This window comes from Manacus vitellinus, unplaced genomic scaffold (assembly GCF_001715985.3).
Source record: "Manacus vitellinus isolate BGI_N305 unplaced genomic scaffold, ASM171598v3 scaffold_15_pilon, whole genome shotgun sequence".
Lineage (NCBI taxonomy): Eukaryota > Metazoa > Chordata > Aves > Passeriformes > Pipridae > Manacus > Manacus vitellinus.
In genome coordinates, this window is record NW_021939122.1 from 10,587,961 (window position 1) to 10,608,827 (window position 20,867).

General features: G+C 57.9%; 2 protein-coding genes across 4 annotated transcripts; one reads left to right on the plus strand and one right to left on the minus strand.

Annotated features, from left to right (window-relative positions):
• The first annotated feature begins 2,568 nt into the window (after positions 1–2,568).
• On the plus strand, positions 2,569–14,822 carry MMS19 (MMS19 homolog, cytosolic iron-sulfur assembly component). Of its 2 annotated transcripts, XM_018069228.2 has the most exons (31): positions 2,569–2,617; positions 3,409–3,457; positions 4,189–4,289; positions 5,809–5,894; positions 6,311–6,385; positions 6,924–6,993; positions 7,185–7,313; positions 7,522–7,583; positions 7,845–7,931; positions 8,221–8,295; positions 8,576–8,653; positions 8,961–9,099; positions 9,413–9,567; positions 9,771–9,849; positions 10,085–10,210; positions 10,500–10,581; positions 10,920–11,017; positions 11,379–11,516; positions 11,749–11,904; positions 12,149–12,248; positions 12,400–12,502; positions 12,609–12,683; positions 12,806–12,932; positions 13,017–13,117; positions 13,193–13,249; positions 13,361–13,547; positions 13,660–13,742; positions 13,841–14,005; positions 14,086–14,145; positions 14,267–14,367; positions 14,453–14,822. In XM_018069228.2, exons 5-31 carry the CDS (start codon positions 6,314–6,316, stop codon positions 14,478–14,480), a joined length of 2,733 nt encoding a protein of 910 aa, XP_017924717.1. In that variant the 5' UTR covers positions 2,569–2,617; positions 3,409–3,457; positions 4,189–4,289; positions 5,809–5,894; positions 6,311–6,313; the 3' UTR covers positions 14,481–14,822. The 2 variants fall into 2 exon arrangements, with proteins under 2 accessions (XP_017924717.1, XP_029814444.1); XM_029958584.1 differs by lacking the exons at positions 2,569–2,617; positions 3,409–3,457; positions 13,841–14,005; ... (1 more) ...; positions 14,267–14,367; positions 14,453–14,822 and having other exon boundaries at positions 4,264–4,289; positions 11,379–11,904; positions 12,114–12,248; positions 13,361–13,468; positions 13,660–13,681.
• A 176-nt stretch (positions 14,823–14,998) lies between these two features.
• On the minus strand, positions 14,999–18,881 carry ZDHHC16 (zinc finger DHHC-type containing 16). Of its 2 annotated transcripts, XM_008934105.2 has the most exons (10): positions 18,630–18,881; positions 18,197–18,391; positions 17,875–17,963; positions 17,660–17,688; positions 17,348–17,481; positions 17,069–17,116; positions 16,396–16,481; positions 15,993–16,116; positions 15,849–15,919; positions 14,999–15,507 (listed from the first exon to the last, which is right to left on the minus strand). In XM_008934105.2, exons 1-10 carry the CDS (start codon positions 18,864–18,866, stop codon positions 15,393–15,395), a joined length of 1,128 nt encoding a protein of 375 aa, XP_008932353.2. In that variant the 5' UTR covers positions 18,867–18,881; the 3' UTR covers positions 14,999–15,392. The 2 variants fall into 2 exon arrangements, with proteins under 2 accessions (XP_008932353.2, XP_017924407.1); XM_018068918.1 differs by lacking the exon at positions 17,069–17,116.
• Positions 18,882–20,867: the final 1,986 nt, after the last annotated feature.

Below are 20,867 nucleotides of genomic sequence, written 5' to 3' on the forward strand. Positions count from 1 at the left end.
TGGGAGAGACATATGGGGCAGGAGTGGGACAGCAGCGGGGGGCTCCAGGGGTGAGGGAGAAGAGGGTGGCATTGAATACTCCAGTGGGGAGGGAGCTCCTGGCCTGGCTGAGGTGCTGTGGGAGGTGACTGCTGTACTGGCCCCTGCTTCTGGGGCCCAGGCTCTGACTGCCCTCACTACGGTTTCTCCTCCTTTCCTAGCAGGGCTTGAGGCTTTTGGATAATTTATCTTTCTGCTTGGAGCAGCAATTTGGTGACTTTGTTACATTAGGGAAGTTGCAGCTTCAGGACCTTGGCTTTCTAAGCATAAGGCGGCATGTCTGTGTTTCTAGGCAGTGGCTTCAGCATGTTTCAGGAAGGAGCTGAGAGAGCAGAGAAAGACTATGTAGGTTGCATTATACAGAGGGGTAGCTTATAGACCTTTCCCAAAGCTCGTGGATTGTGAACTGATCCATGGTATCTTGATGATGAGATGAGCTGGCAAAACGGGAAGGTGACCCAGTGGCCTGTGTGACATGGAGTGAAGAAAATGCTGAGGAAATTTGGAGAAATCACTTGCTATGAACTGTGTGACATTTAAGAAATTGTAGAAGAGTTGCACAAGGTCTGTGGCATATTTAGGATGGATGCAGGGAAGGATAACCTTATAACTGCTGTTGTCGTCTGTGGTTGTGTTACATAAATGCCCAGAGAAAGCTTTGTCTCTTGGAAGACATACAAAGGGAATTGCCCATCCTCCCCTCTCAGCTCTCCTCAGACTGTGACACTTGTGACAAACCCACCTGGACAAACGGAAGGGGGGACTGGGAAGTGTCCTTCAGCCCTTCTGACTTCACACAGAACCACACATCAGAAAGGATTAAATTGCACCACATATCCTTGAGTAAAAGGGAAGGTTTTTTTTCTAACCTCATGGCTGTTGTGTAATTGTTGGAAGAAACACATTGAGCTTCCCTGTGTATTGCTGAAGACTAAAAGGAGCATAAATTGGCAAGTGGCAGAAAGGCTTTGGTGCTGTCACAGGCAGCTTGGGCTGCACAGGTCAGTGGGTAGCAGGAGGAGACTGAACTTGTCTTTATTAAAAGATGGGGAGAGAAGGATACTGCTGTTACAGAATTCATCACACGTTCCCTATGAATGCTGTGCTCGTGTTTTGAGGGTGTGGGGAAGACAAGAATGGAAGGCCTGCAGAAGTGATTAATACCTAGGAGGACACTGTGTGAAAGGGGGGACAGACCTGTTAGGAAAGGGAACAGGTTGGTTCAGAGTAGCAGTCTAGCACAGGGTGATTGATACACTTCTGTTTTGCCTCTGGGACTACAGGAATCCCAGAGCAGGAAGGCAACCCCTCCTGGTACAGGGAGAGCTGGGATTGAAGGTGCATCATTAACCTTGGGGACATATGTGCTGCTGCCAGATGTGGAGGCAGCAGTTTCTCGGGCTCACCCTGTGCCTGCCGTGCTGATGAGGCAGGTCCAGTCAGCTGTGCTTGCACTCACACCACGGCACTGCCTGGGAGCAGAGCCTGTGCTCGCAGGTCCTGCCAGGGCTGGGTGGCCACGCCACGTGAGGTGAAGGTGGTCACAGCCAGGTCCCTGAGGACAGAGTGAACTCCCTCCCTGAGCTGAGCCAAGGGGCTGCTGACCTCGCTGCTGCTGCTCACAGGGAGCATCAGTACCCAGCTGTGATTTGATCATCACACTGCAACTCTTTCCTGTTGTGTAGGGAACCAGCAGCTTTGTGTAGAAGCTGCTTTTGGTCTCTGCAGACACAGAGAGGCAGAGCATTTGGCTGCAGAGACAGCGTTTATCTCAGACCTTCTCCATGGTGGTATAGAGACTTGAGGGCTCTTCATGAGCTTGCAGAGTGGGGTGTTGGGTGTGGAGGGGCCATCCAAGCTCTCCCAGTGGCCCACTCTGCTTTGGCTGGTGCACAACGTCCACTTGCTGTTTCACTGTTGTTATTCTGCAAGAAACTTTGCCAGCACCTTATGGCTGTCAGTCAAGGCACCCCCTGTTCAGTCTGGGCCTGTCAACTCTTGAAACCTGCTGGGCTCTTCTTCTGCACAGCTCCCTTTATCTCTTCTGTCCCTCAGTTCAGGCTGCCTCTCCCTGCTGCGTCAAGTGGGATTGGAAGCTCTATCTCTGGAGTCTGGGCTGCCTGCTGTCAGAAAACACTGTCATCCCATCCTCAGAGACAGCTCTCTGATGAACAGTGTGACTTAATACTGGAATGAACTGCTTAGGAAGAGACAATAAATGCTTGCAAGAGTGGGAGACACTAGCTGGGACAAGGCCTGGGAAAGCCTTGGGCTTCTGAGAGGGTGTGCTCTGTCAGTCATGTAGACTCAACAGGGTGGAAGGATAAGCAGGGCCCTCTGGAGTACCCAGAAGTGCTCCTGGGAAAAGACAGTGAGTCTTGGTGTCTGGAAGGTGGTTGTTTTTTGGGGGAGGCAGAGTGCTGTTTTATCTGCATAGAGAGTGAGGGGTGCTGCTTGTTTCCCAGCAATGTCCCTTGCCACCTGAGCTGCAGGTTAGGGGGTTTGAAGGTAAGGCAATCCCTTGTCTCCCACCCCACGTCAGACCAGAGGACACACACAGAGCTTTCCTTCTGGGAAGGTACCGCATTGGCAGTGGGGGGTGGGAATGGACAACCTGCCCTTCTGCAAAGGTTCTTGTAGGATGCAGCAGGTCCTTACCAAAGCCTCCTGAGGAGTGACTCTTCCCCCAGTTGAGTTGCAAGCATATGGAGGCAGGAGGTGAATGAGGCAACCTGATGAGGTGTCTGAGTCAGAGCTGGAAACAGACTTCAGGAGTCCTAGCATGTTGTCTTCCTCTGACCACAAAGCTGCCTTTCTCCCTGCCCACCGTCTTGGAAGGAGTTTGTGCAGGTGTTGTTCAGCACAGTGTGGAGGTGATGGAGCCAAAGTGGGAAGCTGGGTGATCACTATTGTCTGGGCTGTTTGCTTGGCCAGTTCTCCCTCAGGAAGCACCTGGGGAGCTGCCCTCTGTCTCCTCCCAGCTTGCTCACATTGGACAAGTGATTTTTAGTGTCTCAGCAAAGTGGAGCACAGTGAGGCTTCTCTCAGAAGCCACACATTGGTAATGGATACAGCCAGGCTGTGAGGAGAGGGTAGAGGCAAAATGCAGGCAGGTTCTCCCCTGGCTGTCTGCTCTCAGCTCTGATCCAGTCGAGGCAGCTCCCGGTCTCAGACGTGTTTGCAGGCAGGGCTGGAGGCAGCTCCACCAACTAAGTGCACATGGCTCATTCGGTGCTTAGTGAAGAACCAGCACCAAACAGCCTTTCCCACCATGGTGCCAGGATGCTTCCCAGTATCCATCTCCAGCACCATGCCTGCCTGATAGTCTGGGAGTCTCTTTGGTTCACTCTCTTTACCTCCTTTTTCCAGGGGTGAAAGATGGAAAGTGGACAGTGCTGCAGCTTGTGGAAGCCCTGGGGTAAGAAAAGCTTTATGCATGTTATACATCAGGTAAGGGCCTTGCAGGGGACATTCCCAGGAGGAGGCACAGTTAGAAGGAAAAGTGTGCTCGTCCAGGACGAGCTTCAGCGCAGTGCGCAGGATGTTGTCTGCTCACAGCAGAGGGCCCAAGTGGTGTTTTACCCTCCCTAGACATGGGAGCTGTTTGAGAAAGAGAACAGCTGGAGCAGCTCCTGATGCTCTCCCAGGACCGAGGGGAGGTGTTGTGGCAGGCAGCAAGCTGCAGGGCACTTCTCAGCTGGGGCTGTCCCCAGCAGCAGCTGCCTGAGCACACAGCTGCACAACACCATGTCATGAGTTGGCTGGCACTCAGCTTTTGCTTCTGTTTCCAAGCTGTCATGGCCTGGCCTTTTTTCTCCCAAGGTGGGGGGTGTGAGTTTGCCCAGCTTGTAAGAGGTTTTACTCTTTTTTGACCCCTGTGATCTTCGGAGCATCATGCAAGGGCAATTTCTTTGGTCCTCCTTGGGGACCTGGATTTCTTTCTGTGTGGCTCTGGGGCCAGGTGCATGCAGCACCATCAGGGGCAAAGGAGTCTGCTCCCACCCTGCTGGAAAGTCAGGCAGGATTGGGCCACCCTGCCCAGAGAGTGGCACCTCTTTGTTTTTGTAATGTGTCTGCTCAGGATGTACTTCCTGCTTGGGTGTCCCTGCTCACAGTAGGCCCCTTGGGCTTTCTCCCTGCTTGGCCTAGGTTCTGCCTGGAGAACACAGATCCTCGGACACGAGGGCGAGGCATCCAGCTGTTATCACAAGTCCTGCTCCAGTGTTACTCCACGCTCCAGGAGAAGGAAGGTAAGGGCTGCTCTGGGCCCTCGAGTGGCTGGCTGGGGGTAAAGCCTGTGCCACTAAAGTTTCTGTCCTGCAGTTGGCAAAGGGATTGATTTAGCACCATGACAACTTTGTACACATCTGTCAAGAATCAAAGTTCAAGGAGGGCATGAGGCTTCACGCTGCAGCCTTTTTGCCAACCTCACCATGCAATTCGGGTCACTTTCTGAACACGCCAAAGCCCTGGGCTACAGGGGGTGCCCCTGAGAGTGTGACAGTGTTGCATACCCAGGTGTGCTCAGCGCCACGTGGGACACCGTGGGGACACACCACTGTGTCAAAAATCCTTGGGTGGTGATTCAGTGCAGGAAAACAGCCCTTCACACAGCAAGTCATGCTGCAGCCCTGCAGCCTGCCCATGTTAACTCAGGGGGAACCTCAGTTAACTCAGGGGTCTGGGAAGAAGGGGAGATCAGTGTAAGGATGAGAGTGGAGTGGGGGACCGGAGTGGGGAGAGGAAGATGCCCTGTTCATGGAGGCAAGGAGAAGGTCTGGCTCTGTTAAATGCCCCATAGCAACTGGCTGGCAGTAGGGAAGGCCAGTAAATGCTGACAGACTTTAGCTTGGACCTGGGAGCCTTGCAGATGGGAAGCTGAACCTCTGCCAGCAGGCTGGCAAGACAGTGGGGCCCAGCTAGTAAGTAAGGTGGAGGAAGGGAAGTATGGAAGTAAAAGGTGCTTAGTCCTTAGCGTTTGGCTCTCTGTAAGGCTCAGACATGAGCCAGGCAGGGCTAAGAGCAGCTGTGCGTAGAGACTTATCTACTGGAGTAGCTGGAGTCGGGTGTGATGACTGTGGTGGGAACTGGGGTGCTCTGGAGGGGCAGCCAGAAGAGGGGAGGTTCAGTGGGGATGCCTGGCAGAGTCAGGCAGCTGAGCAAGGGGAATGAGCTGGGTTAGGGCCTCATGTCCCTCCTCATGCAGTTCATTTCTCAAGCACTGCGTCAGGCTGCCTCCTGGAGGGGTGAGTTTCTGCAGCAGCTGTGGGCACAGGATGCTGCTAGCCGGCTCTTCCAGTTTGCTTCCTGCTACCACTCCCCAGGGCCGGGGTGTGAAGGTGCCCGTGGCCGTGACTCAGGGGCTGGGAACGTGTTGTGGAGCCAAGTGCGAGGAAGCTGGGAAGCCGGAGCTCCTGCTCCAATCCTGAGCCCCACCCGACGATATCCTCCAGCCTCTGCTGAGCAGACGTCTGCTGCTCTGTTGTTGCACATGTCTGGACAAGCCAGGGCAAATGCCTCTTGGGCAGCTCCAGCATCTTTGCAGCAGCCAGAGGCTGCTGCTGCCCTGCTGTGGTCACGCGTGGGCTGCTCACGGGGGGAGGGCGTGGTTGTTGGAGCCAGGTGGGTGCACCCAACAGTGGCAGTTCTTCCCATTTAGCAATGCAAGATCTGCTCGCTCATAATTCGTCAGCTTGTAGTTGAGCTGGGGGCAGCACAGAGCAGCTGCATTTCCTGTGGCTAACACACTTTGGTGTCTCTTTCTGACAGTGCTGCATCTCGTCCTGTTCTATGAGAGCCGGCTGCAGGACCATCACCTGGTGATCCCATCAGTGCTCCAGGGACTCCGAGCCCTGGTGAGCTCATGCTCCCCAGCCCACAGTGCAGGGATGCACTCCAGAATGGTGTTGGGAGGTGCAACACCTGGGTACAGGTTGGAGCAGTATGTCGAGCAGGGTTCATCTCTTTCAGCCCATCTAGCAGCACTGCCCTGTCTCCTCTGTGCTCTTGCTGTGCCCTTTGCAGAGGAACCAGGGAGAGGAGACTACCTGGATTTCCTGCCCTGTTCTGATACTGGGGCAAGGATTCCCTGGCTACCCTGGGGAACAGCACAGATGATGGGCATCTTGTCCTGTCCTGTCTGGGGAGGGGGTGGTGAGCTCTCCCTGTTATGGGGGAGGATCCTGCAGGCAGCTGCTGTGTGGAGGCAGGAGCTCTGTTATGTGGCTGCCATAATGGTTTTCTATTCTTGCTTTTTTTCTCCTGTTCCCAGAGCATGTGTGAGGTGCTGTCCCCAGGGCTAGCGGTGTCTGTGCTCAAAGCCATTTTCCAGGAGGTACATGTGCAGGTGAGCAATGTGATTTCTCATCTTCCTTGATCCCTGTTCCCTGTGTGTCTGGGGATGGCCTGCCTGCCCTGAGGACAGGCCACATTCAGTGCAGTGCTTCTGCAGAGCTTAGAGACAGCATTGGGTCACTGTAGAGTGAGAGGCAGACAGCAGCTGAGGATCCTGGTTGGCCCTTGTCCTCTCTTCTCTCAGCCCTGGGGGAATTATGCCCTTTGGCTCCATTCTCCAGGCTATATTTAAGTGCTCCCAGCCCAATTCTCCTCCAGTTTAGGATTGTTTATGCTGGCAGTGCCTTGAACGTAATGCATGGCCCTGATGTGACTGATGGTGCATTCATGCAGTGATGGACACAGTCATGTTCAGGTGCCATTGCATAGGCATGTGCACACTTTACATGTGATAAATGGGATCTGCATGCCAGGAAGCAGCAGCTGAGCTTCTGGGGGTCCTGCCTCCTCCTCAAGGGCATGTGCTGCTGGTGGGCAGTGGTACTGCCCTGTGTAAAGGCTGGTTTTGATTGCTCTGCTCCTCCCTCCAGTCCTTGCTGCAGCTGGACCGACACACAGTCTACAGCATCATCACCAACTTCATGAGCACCAGGGAGGAAGGTGAGGGGGTAGATGCCAGAACCACTCTGGGGTTGTTGAGACTGGGAAAATGGCTCACTTTTGCCTTCTCCAAGGGCTCTGTGGCTGGGAGAGCTAGAAAAGGACTGTGGGGCTGGGGAAACTGGGCTGATTTAATGCCATGTTGGTATGGTCTGGTGTCCTGCACCTGCTCATGCTCCTTCTTTCTGCAGAGCTGAAGGGCCTGGGTGCCGACTTCACCTTTGGCTTCATCCAGGTCATGGACGGAGAGAAGGATCCCCGCAATCTGCTGGTGGCCTTCCAGATCGTGCGTGATCTCATTACCAAGGACTATGCCCTGGGTGAGCGGGAGCCTGCTGCTGAGCTGACTGGGAGACGTGTCCCTTTTCTTTGAACCGTTAGAGGGATGGCTCTTGGGTCTGGCCAAGAGTGGGGTGGTCCCTGACATGCTTTAAGAGCTGCAGAGCCAGCCTGTCATGGGTGCTAGACACAGCTGCTGGGCCTTTTTTGTCCAGCATCTCTGCTCACTCCCTCTTCTCCTCCCTGCAGGTCCCTTTGTGGAGGAGCTGTTTGAAGTTACATCCTGCTACTTCCCTGTTGATTTTACTCCAGTGAGTGAGTCTGCCCTGTGCCTATACCTTCTGGTGTTTTCTCAGGGGGTTGTGTCCCCTTTGTGGAATGGGAGGAGAGGGTGGGCAAGAGTCTTGGCAGTGCTGAGCTGTGGTACCCAGCTGGACAGGCTGGTGCACAGCTGACTGCAGTGACTGGCATCGCTGCTGCCTTGCTAGAGATGAGGCGATGCAGCCTCGGCTGATGGCTGGGTTGGGATGTTTCCTGACTGGTGGGTGACCTGCTCTCTGCTTCCTTTCCAGCCCCCCAATGATCCTCATGGCATCCAGAGAGAAGACCTGATCCTGAGTCTCCGGGCTGTACTGGCCTCTACACCCCAATTTGCTGAGGTAGGGGGTTCTTGAGCACCCTTGTTCCCTGAGCACAGGCTGCCTTTAGTAGTGCTGCAGCTCCTGCTGTGGCTCTGTGGGATGCAGGCAACTGGGACCAGGAGCTTGCAGTAGGGCACTCTGTCTTCTGCTAGGACTGGGCATGGAGAGAGTGCTCCTGGGAAGGATCTGCCTGTTGCAGCTACCTCTCCACCTCTGCTCTCCTGGCAGAGGCTGAGCTTGCAGTCCTGCAGGGCCATGGATGAGGTGGTGCAAAGGGTGGACTGAGTGTAAGTGCCTCTCTCTGCAGTTTCTTCTCCCTCTGCTTATTGAGAAGTTGGACTCAGAACTGCAAAGTGCCAAGCTTGACTCCCTGCAGACTCTGGTAAGGAGGGCTCCCCTACTCCCTTCAGCCTACAGCTGGCCTGTGGCAGCAGCAGCTGCCAGCCAGCTCTGAGCCCTTGTCCCTGCCTGCCAGAGACTCTCCCTTGCAGACCCACAAGTTCCAGAGTCCTGGTTTGGCCTGCATCACTCTTTCCTGTTTTTCTCTCTCTTGAGTGATTCGTGCAGCTCAATCTGAGCCTGCCAGGATGGGCAGTGTCCCTGCATTGTGTCCTCCTGATACTGGCTTCTCTGTGATGTTTTCTCCTGGCTCCTTCTTGCAGACTGCCTGCTGTGCCATCTACGGGCAGAAGGAGCTGCAGGAATTCCTCCCCAGCCTCTGGTCATCCCTGCGCAGAGAGGTGAGTACTGCAGGGCTCTACCACAGCTGGGCTTCTGTTGAGCAGGAGCTCATGGCCAGACCAGGTGGGCCCCATATCTCCCAGCAACCTACACCTGTGACCTTGAACAGCTCCAGCTGAGAAGTGGAGGGGACAGGCCAGCCCTATCAGCATGTCCCTGGGGCTTGGATGTGCCACACACACATCACGTGTTCAAATCACGTGGGAAGTGAGGCGAGAGCCCGAACCCTTCAGCCTGTGTTCGGAGCCTGAAGCCTGTGGTTGGGATCAGCATGGAACTCAGGTCATTCCACGGCCTCTCCTGCAGGTGTTCCAGACAGCGAGTGAAAAGATTGAGACGGAATGCCTGGCTGCACTGCATGCCCTCTCTGCCTGCCTCTCCCGCTCCGTGCTCAGCTCCGATGCCGAGGATCTGCTGGATTCCTTCCTCAGCAGCATCCTGCAAGGTAGCTAGCTAGAGATCTGCCCTCCACTTCTCTTTCAAGCCTTTCTTCTCTTTCTAGCCCTCACAGCCACTTTCATCTTCTCCAAGGTAATTGGCTGCAGGAAGGGAGGAGAAGGGGATTGAGCTGCTTTCCTTTCTGCTGGGATTGGGTGTCCAAAGCTGTGCTATGTGCTTGCAGCTGCTCAGATAGGAAGGCTGTGCTGCAGTGCAGAGCTGCGCCCCAGCAGCACGTCCCAGCCCAGCTATCAGCTGCCTCCCTGCACGCGAGGCAGAGGAGCTCTGCGCCGGTGCAGCTGACGCCCAGCCTATCTCAGATTGCAGGCACCATCTGTGCGAGCCCGACATGAAGCTGGTGTGGCCCAGTGCCAAACTCTTGCAGGCAGCAGCGGGTGCCTCCCTCCGCACCTACTACCGTGTCACCCACAGCGTCCTGCCCCTGCTGCTGGAGCAGTACACCAAGCACACGCAGGTGAGGGGCACCCGGGCTCTGCCAGCACAGGCAGTGGGGCTGAGTGCATCCACTGGCTATGCAGCACTTGGTGGGAGCAGGGTGTCTAAGTGGATGCCCTTCCCTTGTCTCATGGGCACCCTGTGGCCTCTCAGCGCTGGGCCAAGATGCAGCTGTGTCCCAGCAGTGAGGGTGATCTGGGTTATGCCTTTGTGTCCCTGTAGAGCAGCCAGAGGAGGACAATCCTGGAAATGCTGCTGGGCTTCCTCGAGTTGCAGCAGAAGTGGGGACATGTGGAAGAAGGTGAGGGTGGCTGGTTCCTCTGGAGGCACCCGTGTCCCGGGGACTGCTGGTTCTGACCTCACTTTCCTGTATGTTGACAGACAAGGAAAGTTCACTGATAAGGGTGGCTGCATGTACGACCCCCTGCCATCTCCCGAGATCCTTGCGTGGTTGGGTGTCAACTGCAGGGCCCCAGAAAGGGTCTGTCAGGTGCCGTGGTGGTGGCTGTGCAGTGACACCATGCCTCTCTCTCCAGATGAGAGCACTCTGCTGTCACTCCAAGGCCCGGTTTGTTCTGTGGTGTTCTCGGCGCTGACGGATCCCAGTGTGCAGCTGCAGCTGGTTGGGATCAAGGCACTGACTCTCCTGGGCTCCCTTCAAGGTTGGTGCCTTGTTTCCCTTGGGGGGGCAGAGGGAGGTGTCACACTCTTCTAGGAGATGGGATGTCCTTGTCTGCTGCCTGTAGTAGTCACAGTATTTTCTACCTAAGCCATGAGCACTAGGGACACTCGGTCTCTCTCTTGCCTGTCTTTGCTGGGTACTTTGTATCTCTGGCATTTCGTATGCTGCTGTGCTGCTGCTAGCCTGGATGAGGGGGAAGGATGCTGGCCAGAATATCAGCATCTTTGCCTTTGGCTGAGGGCAGTATTCCTCTACGGCTCTTGTTCCAGGCTTCTTGTCTTCCTCTGACCTGGAGCTGGTTGTGGATCACCTCATCCGTCTCGCTCTTCATGAGGAGGATTCCCAGAGCAGGTGAGAGATGGGCTGGCACCACTGCAGTCACCCACATTCTGGGAGGAGGAACAAATCCTGGCTTTGCTGCAGAGACAGGCTATAGTCTGGGGAAGGCACAGGGGCTCTCTGAACTAAAAGACCATGTGGGATAAACCAGGCAATTCATGGGCTGGAAATTAGAAAGTCTGGGCCTGTCAAATCAGGGAGCTCTGCTCTGCCTGCCAGAAGGGTGAAAAAGACAAATTGCTGAGAAATGAGTTTCTGGAGGCACATTCAGGTCTGTGCAGCTGGTGTACAAGCAGGCCCAAGTTTGCATTCCTTGTGTCATTTTTTCCACTCTCTTCCCATCCTGGCAGTGAAGCAGCGATGGAGGCAGCTGGGTCCTTGGCCCCCATCTACCCAAATGTTTTCTCTGGACACATGGTACCCAGGCTTGAAAAGGAGCTGCAGTCAGGTAGGGCTGAGAGGGAGCAATGTCTGGTTTTGGAGTGAAGCTTGTCCTGTCCCCATTCAGTTCGTGCCAGGCAGTGGGGCTGCACCACACAGTGTATGTTGGTGGCTCTCCTTGGGATATTCCCAGTGTGTTGGCACAGGGAAGGCTGTGGCTGTCAGGCAGCCAGCCCATGTGGCCAGGATCACCCTCATGGGGAGGAGCTGCCCAGCTGCAGCAGGCAGAGTGCCTTGGGCCTGGCACAGGCTGGGTCTGCTGTGCTGCCTCACCTCATCCACCCTGGCAGGGTCTGGTCCCTGACTGTCCTTGGGCGAGGCGGCCTGGGGTCACCCCAGTCCCTCTCTGAGGTGTGTTTCCTCTTCAGAGCGGGAGGAGAGCTCCCACAGCCACTGCTCCCTGCAGCAGCGCTGCCTGCAGGCCCTGGCAGCCGTGTCCACCCACACCAGCATTGTGAGGGAGACTGTCCCTGTCCTGCTGCAGCATCTCCAGAAGGTGCAGAAAGGTAAAGGAGCCACAGCAGGCAGCTCCATGGAGTGTGTCTGGGCAGGAGCTACCTCTGTTACTGGTGATGGCTGGGAGAGTCAGATTCGAAGTCGTGCAAGGAGCCCAGGGCTGGGCTGTGAATCCCACCAGTGGCGTGGGAGTCAGGAGGGCTGCCTTGTCCTGGGTTCCTGGTGCCGATCAGGGGGCTGGGTGCTGAGGCTGTTTGATGTGATGGTGACTGTGCCCTGCAGGGAGCAAGGCCAGGAACACCCAGGACGTGGTCTCTGTGTGCCAGAGCCTGCACCGTGTGGCCCTGCAGTGCCAGCAGGATGCAGAGGGCTGCTGGTACTTCCACCAGACGGTGGTGCCATGCCTCCTGGCCATGGCTGTGCAGGCAGCCATGCAAGGTAAGTGTAGGGCTGGAGTGGGAGAGGGGAGGGCAGGCAGCTCCCAGGCTCTCTGGAGTCCCTGACTCTGCAGTCAGCACTACTGCTGATGCCCTCTGGCACCCATGGGTGACTGTGGGCCCTGCTGCTCCATCACACTGCCCCAGAGCCCTGCCCCAGTCCAGTGTGGGTTCAGTGAGTTGTGCCTGCCTCCTCCCTCTGGACAGCAGGCTCCAGCAAGTTCCTTTCCTCCCACTACCTGCAGAGAGCGCCCACCAGCTGCTGGGCAAGGCACTGCTGGAGGAGGAGGTGCTGGCGGCCATGGTCCCTGTCATCAGCGCTGCCACCACTCACCTGAGCCCTGAGTGAGTGATGCTTGGGTGGGAAGCTGGACACTCCATCATGGGGAGGGGGCAGGCCGTGTGCCCCCTGCTGCCATCTGTGCCTCCTGGGAGGTACTCAGGAGCTCTGGTAACCCCCCCAGAGCAGCACATTGCAACACTTCTTTTCTCCTAGGCTGGCTGCCCAGAGCGTGTCTCATGTGGTCCCCCTCTTTCTGAATGGAGAGGTCTCCTTCCTACCCCAGAACAGTTTTCCTTGCTCCTTCCAGCCTTTTGGGGTGTGTTTGGTGACTGGGGCTGGGGCACCAGAATGGGCAGAGAATGAGGATGTTGGCATAGGCTGGCAGTAAGGACTCTGACATGGGCACTGTTCTTCCCTCACAGGATGGGGAGTGCTTGGAGGCACAGAGACGCCTGGTCGCCCTCCTCATGGCCTTCGTCTGCTCCTTGCCCCGCAATGTATGTTGGTGGGGAGCAGGGTGGAGAGGAGCCCTGCCCAAGCACCCTCCAACCTGTGTCCACAGGCAGGAGGAGAGAGCAGTTGTAGCCCTAGGCCATAAAACAATCCATGTCTCTTCCAGGTGGCAATACCTCAGCAGGAATGGTTGCTCCGGGAGCTGCTGGCACTGAGCTGCTCCTGCAACTGCCCTTTCACAGCCACCACAGCTGCCAAGTGCTTTGCAGGGCTGGTGAACAAGCACCCCGCAGGTAAGTGAGCTGGGGTAGATGCTGTGGGTCCCTGCCCACTGCTGGCAGGGGGAATGGCTCAGCCTGTCCCTTCTGTGTTACCAGGGCAGCAGCTGGATGAGATCCTGCAGCTTGCAGTGAACAGGATGGAGCCCAGCCTTGCGGAGGGACCCTGCCGAACGCAGGCACTCACCTTGCTGCTCTGGGTAAGGCCTACCTTGGATGTGTGAGCCAGAGGGGCAGGAGGGGCCAGCCTGGCATTGACTGTTCTGCCTGCACAGGTGACCAAAGCCCTGGTGCTGCGCTACCACCCCCTGAGCTCCTGCCTGACAGACAAGGTAGGCAGTGGTGGGGCTGGGTAGTGTCTGAGAAACCCTGCCTTGCTCCCCACATCTGGCTGCGGACTCCCAGCAGCAGGGCACTCCTTCTCAGGGCTCTCTCCCTCACAGCTGCTGGGCCTGCTGGGTGACATGGAGCTGGGCCCAGCTGCGGCCGACGGCTTCTCCCTGCTCATGGCGGAGTCCCCGGACGTGCTGCACAAGGGCTGCCATGCTGATGTGCGCATCATGTTCCGCCAGCGCTTCTTCACTGACAACGTCTCCAAGCTGGTGCAGGGCTTCCACAGGGCTGGTCCCGGTGAGAGGCCACCCCTAGCCTGGCCTCACCATCCCTGACCCCTTACCCAGGGGACCTGAGCCAGCATCCCCTCCTTCTCCTGGCTGCTTGTGACCATCTCTGCTTTCCACAGACGTGAAGGCCAATTACCTGAAGGGCCTGTCCCATGTGCTCAACCACCTCCCCAAACCTGTGCTGGTGACAGAGTTGCCCACGGTAAGAGCCAGCCTTGGCGGCAGGCAGGGGGAGCTGTGACACTGCGCAGTGTATGGTTTGAGGTTATTCGTGACTCTTGTATCCTTCCCTCTCTGCAGCTGCTTTCCCTCCTGCTTGAGGCCTTGTCCTGCTCAGACCGTGTGGTTCAGCTCTCCACACTGAGCTGCCTCCAGCCACTGCTGCTCGAAGCTCCCCAGATCATGAGCCTGCATGTCGACACACTGGTCACCAAGTTCCTCAACCTTACCTCCAGCCCCACCATGGTGCGTGCACCCCCTCCTTCCTCCCTGCCATGCCACTTTCCACCACCCCCTTGTGCTGCCCTCAGCCCTGTCTGTTCCAGGCTGTCCGCATCGCTGCCCTGCGCTGTGCCCATGCGCTCACCTGCCTGCCCACACCAGTGGTAAGTGCTCCTGCAGCGCCCTGCTGCCTGCTCCTGCATGTAGAGGGGCAAGGGGGTCCCAAACCTCCTGGGGGGCAGCCAGCACCCAGTTCTCTCACTAAGATCCCCTTCTGTCCTACAGCTACTCCCATATAAGGCCCGAGTTATCCGGGCACTGGCCAAGCCTTTGGATGACAAAAAGAGACTGGTGCGGAAGGAGGCGGTGGCAGCACGGGGGGAATGGTGAGTGTGTGTGGCAGGAGCTGCTGAGGGGGAGGGTGCCCGCATTTACAGAACACAGCTGATGGCACCTTCTCTGTCCCCACAGGTTCCTGCTGGGGAGCCCAGGCAGGTGAGTGCCCTGCATCCCCTTCCTGTGCTGACCGACAATCTGACTGGTGCCCTGCTAACCTGCCAAGCCATCCAACTGATGCCATGGACCCTCGGAGCCCAGTGCTGCCCTGAGTGCCAGGGCTGAAGCATGGAGGCCGGCAGAAAGCACCTCTCACTGCAGCACCTTCCCGGCACCCACAGCAGGGAAGGAGCTGTGCTGCTCATGACTTGTCCACCCTCTGCTGCAGCCAGGGACAGTGATGGACAGACCCACCACATGTGAGTGGAAAGGACAGGTCTGTGCACACATGTGGTGTGTGATAACCCACGTGCCAGAGGAATAAATATATCTGTTTTGGTAATGCTCCGAGGGTCTCCATGCAGCTCAGGCTGGGACTTCAGTGCCCTTCTGTATGTTGAGCAGCTTAAGGTGCTGCTGGTTATATGCCCTTTATCCTCTTTTCACACTGGGGAATCATGGGGCTCCCTCTCCTCTCATCCCCAGAAGTCTGTGCCCACAACAAGGAAAAAAAGCCAGACATGCTTAAAAAAACAGTATTTAGTGGATGGTCTCAAAAAGGCTCCCTGGGGAGTACTTGGGGGACGGGGGTGCCATCCTCTGTGCCCAGCGCTCTAGAGAGCTGAGCTGGGCCTGTGCTGGCCGGTACCTGTATGAGGGCAGCACCTTCAGCTGGAGTGGGGAACAGCAGCTCTGCTGCCTTCCCCCGGGGCTGCCTGCAGCCACCAAGAGCCAAGAGGGCAGGCATCCAGGCACCGACACTGTCCATGGAGTTTCCCGTGGCTCTGGCCCCAGTCAGCAGTGTGTGCCAGCACCAGCCTTCTGCCAGGCACTTGGGCCAAAGGGAGCCGCAGCAGTGGAGCGGGTCCCCCGTGTGCTCCCCTCCTGCGGGGAGGGACGTCTGGAGCACTGGGCCTCAGATGGCCAGGAGCGGTGCGCGCTGCTCCGTCACGCAGGGAGGCAGGTCCCAGCTCAGGCCTGTCCCGTGGGGCAGGTGAGGAGAGGGCAGCAGGACCCGGGTGAGCCAGTGCCTGTGGGGAGAGGAGTGAGGCCACAGACAAAACCTGAAATCTTGGTGCTTCTGTGCTCTGAGGAGCCAAGCCAGGGCTGTGAGCCATGTCCTGAGCTGCCGCAATGGCTGAGCTCCTCAGCTGGGATTCTCTTGGCAAAGGTGTGCTGGGCAGGCCACACCTTGTCACTGGGCAAGACTCAGGAGCCACAGGGCAGATGTGGCCTACTGTGCCTTACAAAGCCCAGAGTAGTGCAGAGCTGCTCTCCCCCAGCTACCCAAGGAGAGTCCCTGTTGTCCCCACACCCCCATAAGCTGCTGAGCCACCACCTTCTCGGGCAGAGGCTTCCCTAGGGCTCTTACCTTGGCACATCCACACCCAGGAACACCTTCCAGTTATCCCAGCTGCCATAACTATAGGGGTTCCTAAAGACCTGCAGGAGGGGGAGAGGTACATCATGTCTGGCTCTGCACTGGCCAGCCCCGCAAGCCATGGGCTGTGCTCACCTTGCCTTTCTTCTGCAGTCTCTGCCTCTCCTTTCTGTTGATGTGCCGCTCGATGCTGGTTTCCCCACGGGTGATGAGGGCAGCGTGCCACAGCGTGAGGGCACCCAGGGCCAGTGCAACCGAGCTGGGAATGACAAGGGACTCCAGGTTGGCCTCAGGCCTTCCCTTCCTGGTGCTGCAGCTGGCGGGAGCTGAGGCTGCCTCCCCACACCCACAGCTGCATAAGTGGGTCGGCTTGTCTAATCCCCTGTGACAGTGATACTGTTTCTCCTCCTCTGTGGCTTGAAGGCTGGCAGGGCAGGGACGTCTGCGCTAGAGCAAGCAAGGCCAGCTTGCAGGCAGATGGAGGGCGAGCAGTGTCACAGGCTTCGTGCTGTTTCCCCCAGCCCCTGGGCCCCCTCACCTGCACAGGACCCAGAGGTAGACCACGCTCTTGTGGAAAGCTCGCTGGCGGAAGGAGAAGGCGGGTGGTGGGGTCTGGTAGTAGGTCTGAAAAAGGATCAGAGGAGGGGAGATTACCCAAAATGCTTTATGGCTTGAAGCCAGACAGGGACTGCTGCACCTCTCACTGCTGCAGAGCTTGAACAGCAAGAAAGGACTGCAACTGGAACTAACACAACAGCCAGGGTGAGGGAGAGGCAGCCTAAGACAGCCACGAGACAGACAGACAGATACCCAGAGTTGGCACAGGCATGAGGAGCAGTGGGCTGGAGGTAAGGAGTAAGGGAGCAGCCATGGGACTGGTCAGGACCCCGCAGCTGATGGTCAGGGTGAGATGTGTACCCAGTGCTGCAGCCTCCCCAGGAGACCATGGCCTGAGCAGCACATGCCAAGCAGCTGTCACCAGCCCAAGCCCCGGGAAGCTGGGTGCACAGAGAGGCAGACCCCAAGCTGCTGGAGGCAGCGTCTGTAGCAGAGCTGCCTGGCCAGCTGCAGCTCTCTGACATGTGAGATGAGCATGGGGGCTGGTTCTGATGTGAGGTACTCCTTGAGAGTAGGGCCCCAGGCAGGACCCAGCCTGCAGAGCAGCTCTGCTCCACACAGCCTGGAGTGGCTGGGGGGCAGGGATGTCCCACCTGGTTGGCAGCCACCTGCAGTCTCTCCTTGTCAAGCAGTTTCATTCTCTAGGGGGACGGAAAACGGCACCAGTTATGTGTCTCAGAGGAGAGGGGCAGGGGCCCTTCCCCTCACACCCCCACAGGACCAGAGCAGCTGGGGGCCTCGCAGGAGGAGGGAGAGAGGAAGCAAAGTCACTACATGGTTGGGCCTGGCCCAGCCTTGCTCTGCAAGCTCAGCCTGAGGAGCCCAGGCAGCCTCAGTGCATGGCAGGTGAGGGCCGGGGCCTGCCTGCTCACCTCGATGGCTGCATAGGCATCCCGGAACATCTCCCAGCCGCTGATGCTGCAGTAGATGCAGCCCATGGTCATGAACAGGCAGAAGGAGAAGAAGTAGCGGTGGTTGTAGTGTCCCACACAGTTGTTTAACCAGGCTGCCTCTGGGGTTAAAGGTACTTAACCGTGACAGACCATGGGTTCAAACCCACCCCAGGGACCACTCGTCCTTGTGCTTGCTGACTCTCCATAAGAGGAGTAGGGCAGCAAGAGAAGGGGAAAGCAGGACCAGCTGCCCCCAGGAGAGTGCCATTGGTCAGTACTGCAGAAGGATACGGCAGTGGTGGTCCATCTTCAGCACGCACCTGGGAGGGAAGAGAGCAGCATCAGTGTCAGAGCCAGCGCAAGCACTGTGTTTGGGAGGTAACAGGCACCCCCCAGCTCTGTGGGCTGCAAGAGACAGGGCAATGAGCCAGCAAAGCAAAGGGGAAGGGCCCATATCTTGTTGTGGGACAGGAGGCAAGGAAAGGGGCAGAGGGAGGGTGCCCTACCTGTTGCAGATGCTGCAGTGGTGGGTGCGAGCTGGCTTGGGGGCAATGCATTTCCTGCAGATGGAGACGCCGGTAAGGTCATTCTTGGCCTGTGCACAGGTCAGAAGAGATTTGTGCACCTAAACCCTGCACCTGTCCCCTGCACCTCACACTCTTCACCTCCCCTGTGATCCCTCTGCCTCCCCTCTCTGCACTGCCCAGCCTAGTTTCCAATCTGGAGGAGGCCTCCTGCAACACCACCACCAGGCTGTTCCCAGTGACCATCTGTAGCTAGTCCCCAGTGTCCAGCTGGGAGAGGCTACACTGCCACTTAGTGCCTCACCTGTGGTGGGTGGCCTGGTGAGGTGGTGATGGCCATGTAGTAGTGGAAGACAATCATGATGAGGTTCCAGTGTCCATAGGCCAGGTGCCAGCAGATCCAGGCAGGTGTGTAGGTCTGCAGGATGAGGGGCAGCAGGCAGATGTACACGATGGCCACAATGGAGCTCGTCAGCCCAATCACCAGTGCCACAAACACCTACGGGAAAGGGGCCTGGGTCACTGGAGTGGGCAGTGCCTGCCTCTCACTGCCGGGGGAGAGGCATGGGCAGGACATGGCCACAGGAAACCAATATGAACTACACACTGAGGTCCCAGCTCTCTTCCTGCCTGGAGCACAGGCACTCCTGAGACTCAGTTGCCCCAGCAGCACAGTAGCCCCAGTGCTGAGGGTGCCCTGCCCAGTGAGAGGTGGTCACCATGCCAAGAGGACTCACCACGCCGAACCACCGGGTGACATGGTCCACCAGCCAGTAGACAGGCTCGAAGAGGGAGTCCAGCACCACATCACCGTTGGTGAAGGAGTTGTAGAGCAAGGAGCGGAGGCAGAGGTGCCCGTAGTGCCACAGCTGCTCCACCTGCCGCACCAGCTTGAAGCGTCGCCGCCGGCCCAGCCGCAGGCACTTGAGGAGCAGGCGCATCACCGCGGCAAACATCCGCTGCCGGCTCCTCATCCCTGCCGCACCACGCCTGGGGGGACAGGAGCTCGGTGTGGGCAGGCCGCCCTGCTGCCTGGCTGTCCCTTGGGAAGGGTCTCCCCTCCCAGATGTGCTGATGCCAGTTGAGCAGCTCCCTGAGCTGACAAGGATGCAGAGCCAGAGGAGCTGAGCCCAGGCTCTGGGAGGTTGTGGGGCCAGCGTCACTGGGATGTGTCTCTGCGCAGAGCGGGGGGCACAGGCCCCTCAGCATCTAGGCTCAGGTGCTCTCTGGTCCCATCTCGTCTTTCCCAGCGGGGAGGGGGCCAGGGTAGTGACATGGAGAGTCTGACTCAAAGGAAACCAGAGAAGACATGAGCATCCAGGATACTGGGCCAGCTCCAGGGATGATCCCAGCACTTCCCAATAGGTTCAGGAACAGGAGAACCCACACAAGACACACACGGAGAAGCTGGTACAGAATTACCCCTCCTCCCCTAGTCCCTCCGTAACCCCAAAAAGTAGGATGCTACTTCCTTTCACCTCAGCCTCTGGACCAAGCAGCAGAGGCCACCCTGTGCCCTTCTCAACCTCACAGCCCCACTCCAAGAGTCCCAACACTTCCTCCTTCTCCTTGCCTGGATCCTCAGACAATGCCATGCACCAGTGAAGGAGTGGCCCCGGGGCAGCCCCAGGCCGATGCTTTCCTGGCTGCTGAGCCCCCATCCTGACCGGGAGCTCTGTTGGGAGTGTTGGGAGGAACCCGATCTGGGAAAACGATCTGCAGGGCTGGTGCCCCCGGGCCTCCGTATGGGCAGTACCATCAATATTAAGCAGCAAGGCTGCCCCGGGGTCCTGCCAAGGCATGTTTCGAGCCTGGGCCAAGCAGTTGCCTTGGAGCAGTGCCAGGCAGTGGTGCCAGAGCTCAGAGTCCCTCCGGCAGGGATCATCTCTCTGCACTGCTGTGCCCACCAGCACAGTCCCTGGGGAGCAGCAAGGAGGGTGAGGGTAGGTTCTCCACCATCCAGATGGACTAACAAAGGAGCCAAGGCTCTCCTCTGCCCTGCCTGAGGAGTGTAGGGCTGACCCCACAGTTGGGAGCTGCTGGACATGAGGACCCCAGATTCAGCAGCCCACTCCAGGTCCCAGGTATGGCTCCTGCTCATATTTTCTGTTCCCTGGTAAGGGAGAGGTGGGATATACAAATCCCAGCACCACCCTCTCCTCTGTGTTTTCTCATGAGTCTGCCAAGAGCTTTTCCCTGAAACTCATCAGGTGCAAAGTAGAGCAACAACTTCCTGCCCTGCAGCCTTTGGGTGGCACATGTGCCTGTGTTGTCACTGTGGTAAGAGACAAAATGCTGCACCCAGCAGCAAGTGCTGAGGTCAGCCCTCCCCTCCAAAGATACAGCATGTCCCTGTCCCTTGGAGAGGCTTCCTCACCTATAACAGCCAGCAGCTGTTGAGCAGGGAGCCCACAGGGGAGGCAGCCACCCTGCTCCAGGGCAAGATCCCTCTCTGTCCCCAGACACCTCTCTGCAGACAGCAGCACAACCACAGGGAGGAGGCTCCAGCAGAGCCACACATCTTCCTCTGCCCAGCCAGGCACTGGCATCCAACCCTCGCCCTCCCCATCGCCCTCCACACATCCCAGTGGTGCACCGAGCCCACGGGGATGGGACAGCAACCACCAGCAGAGCCAAGACCACGGGCAACATCACAGCCCAGGGGTGGGGAGCTGTGGCTTTAGCCCTACCCCAGGCACAGACAGGGCCCTGGCTCCTGCCCGGTCCAGGCACACAGGCGCAGCCCTGTGGCACCCCCCGGTGGCTCCAGAGCGCCCGGCTCCCCCTGTTCCGCAGCACCCAGCTCTACAGCGCCGAGACACTCCCGGCACTCCGCCCCATCCTCAAGGGATGCCCACGCCGACAGCAAAAATCCCTCAGCCCCACCGCACCACCAGGCACTCCTCGCCCCGCAGCACCTCCAGGCCCGCAGCATGCCCCGCACTGCATCCCATCCCAACCGCAACCCCACAGCC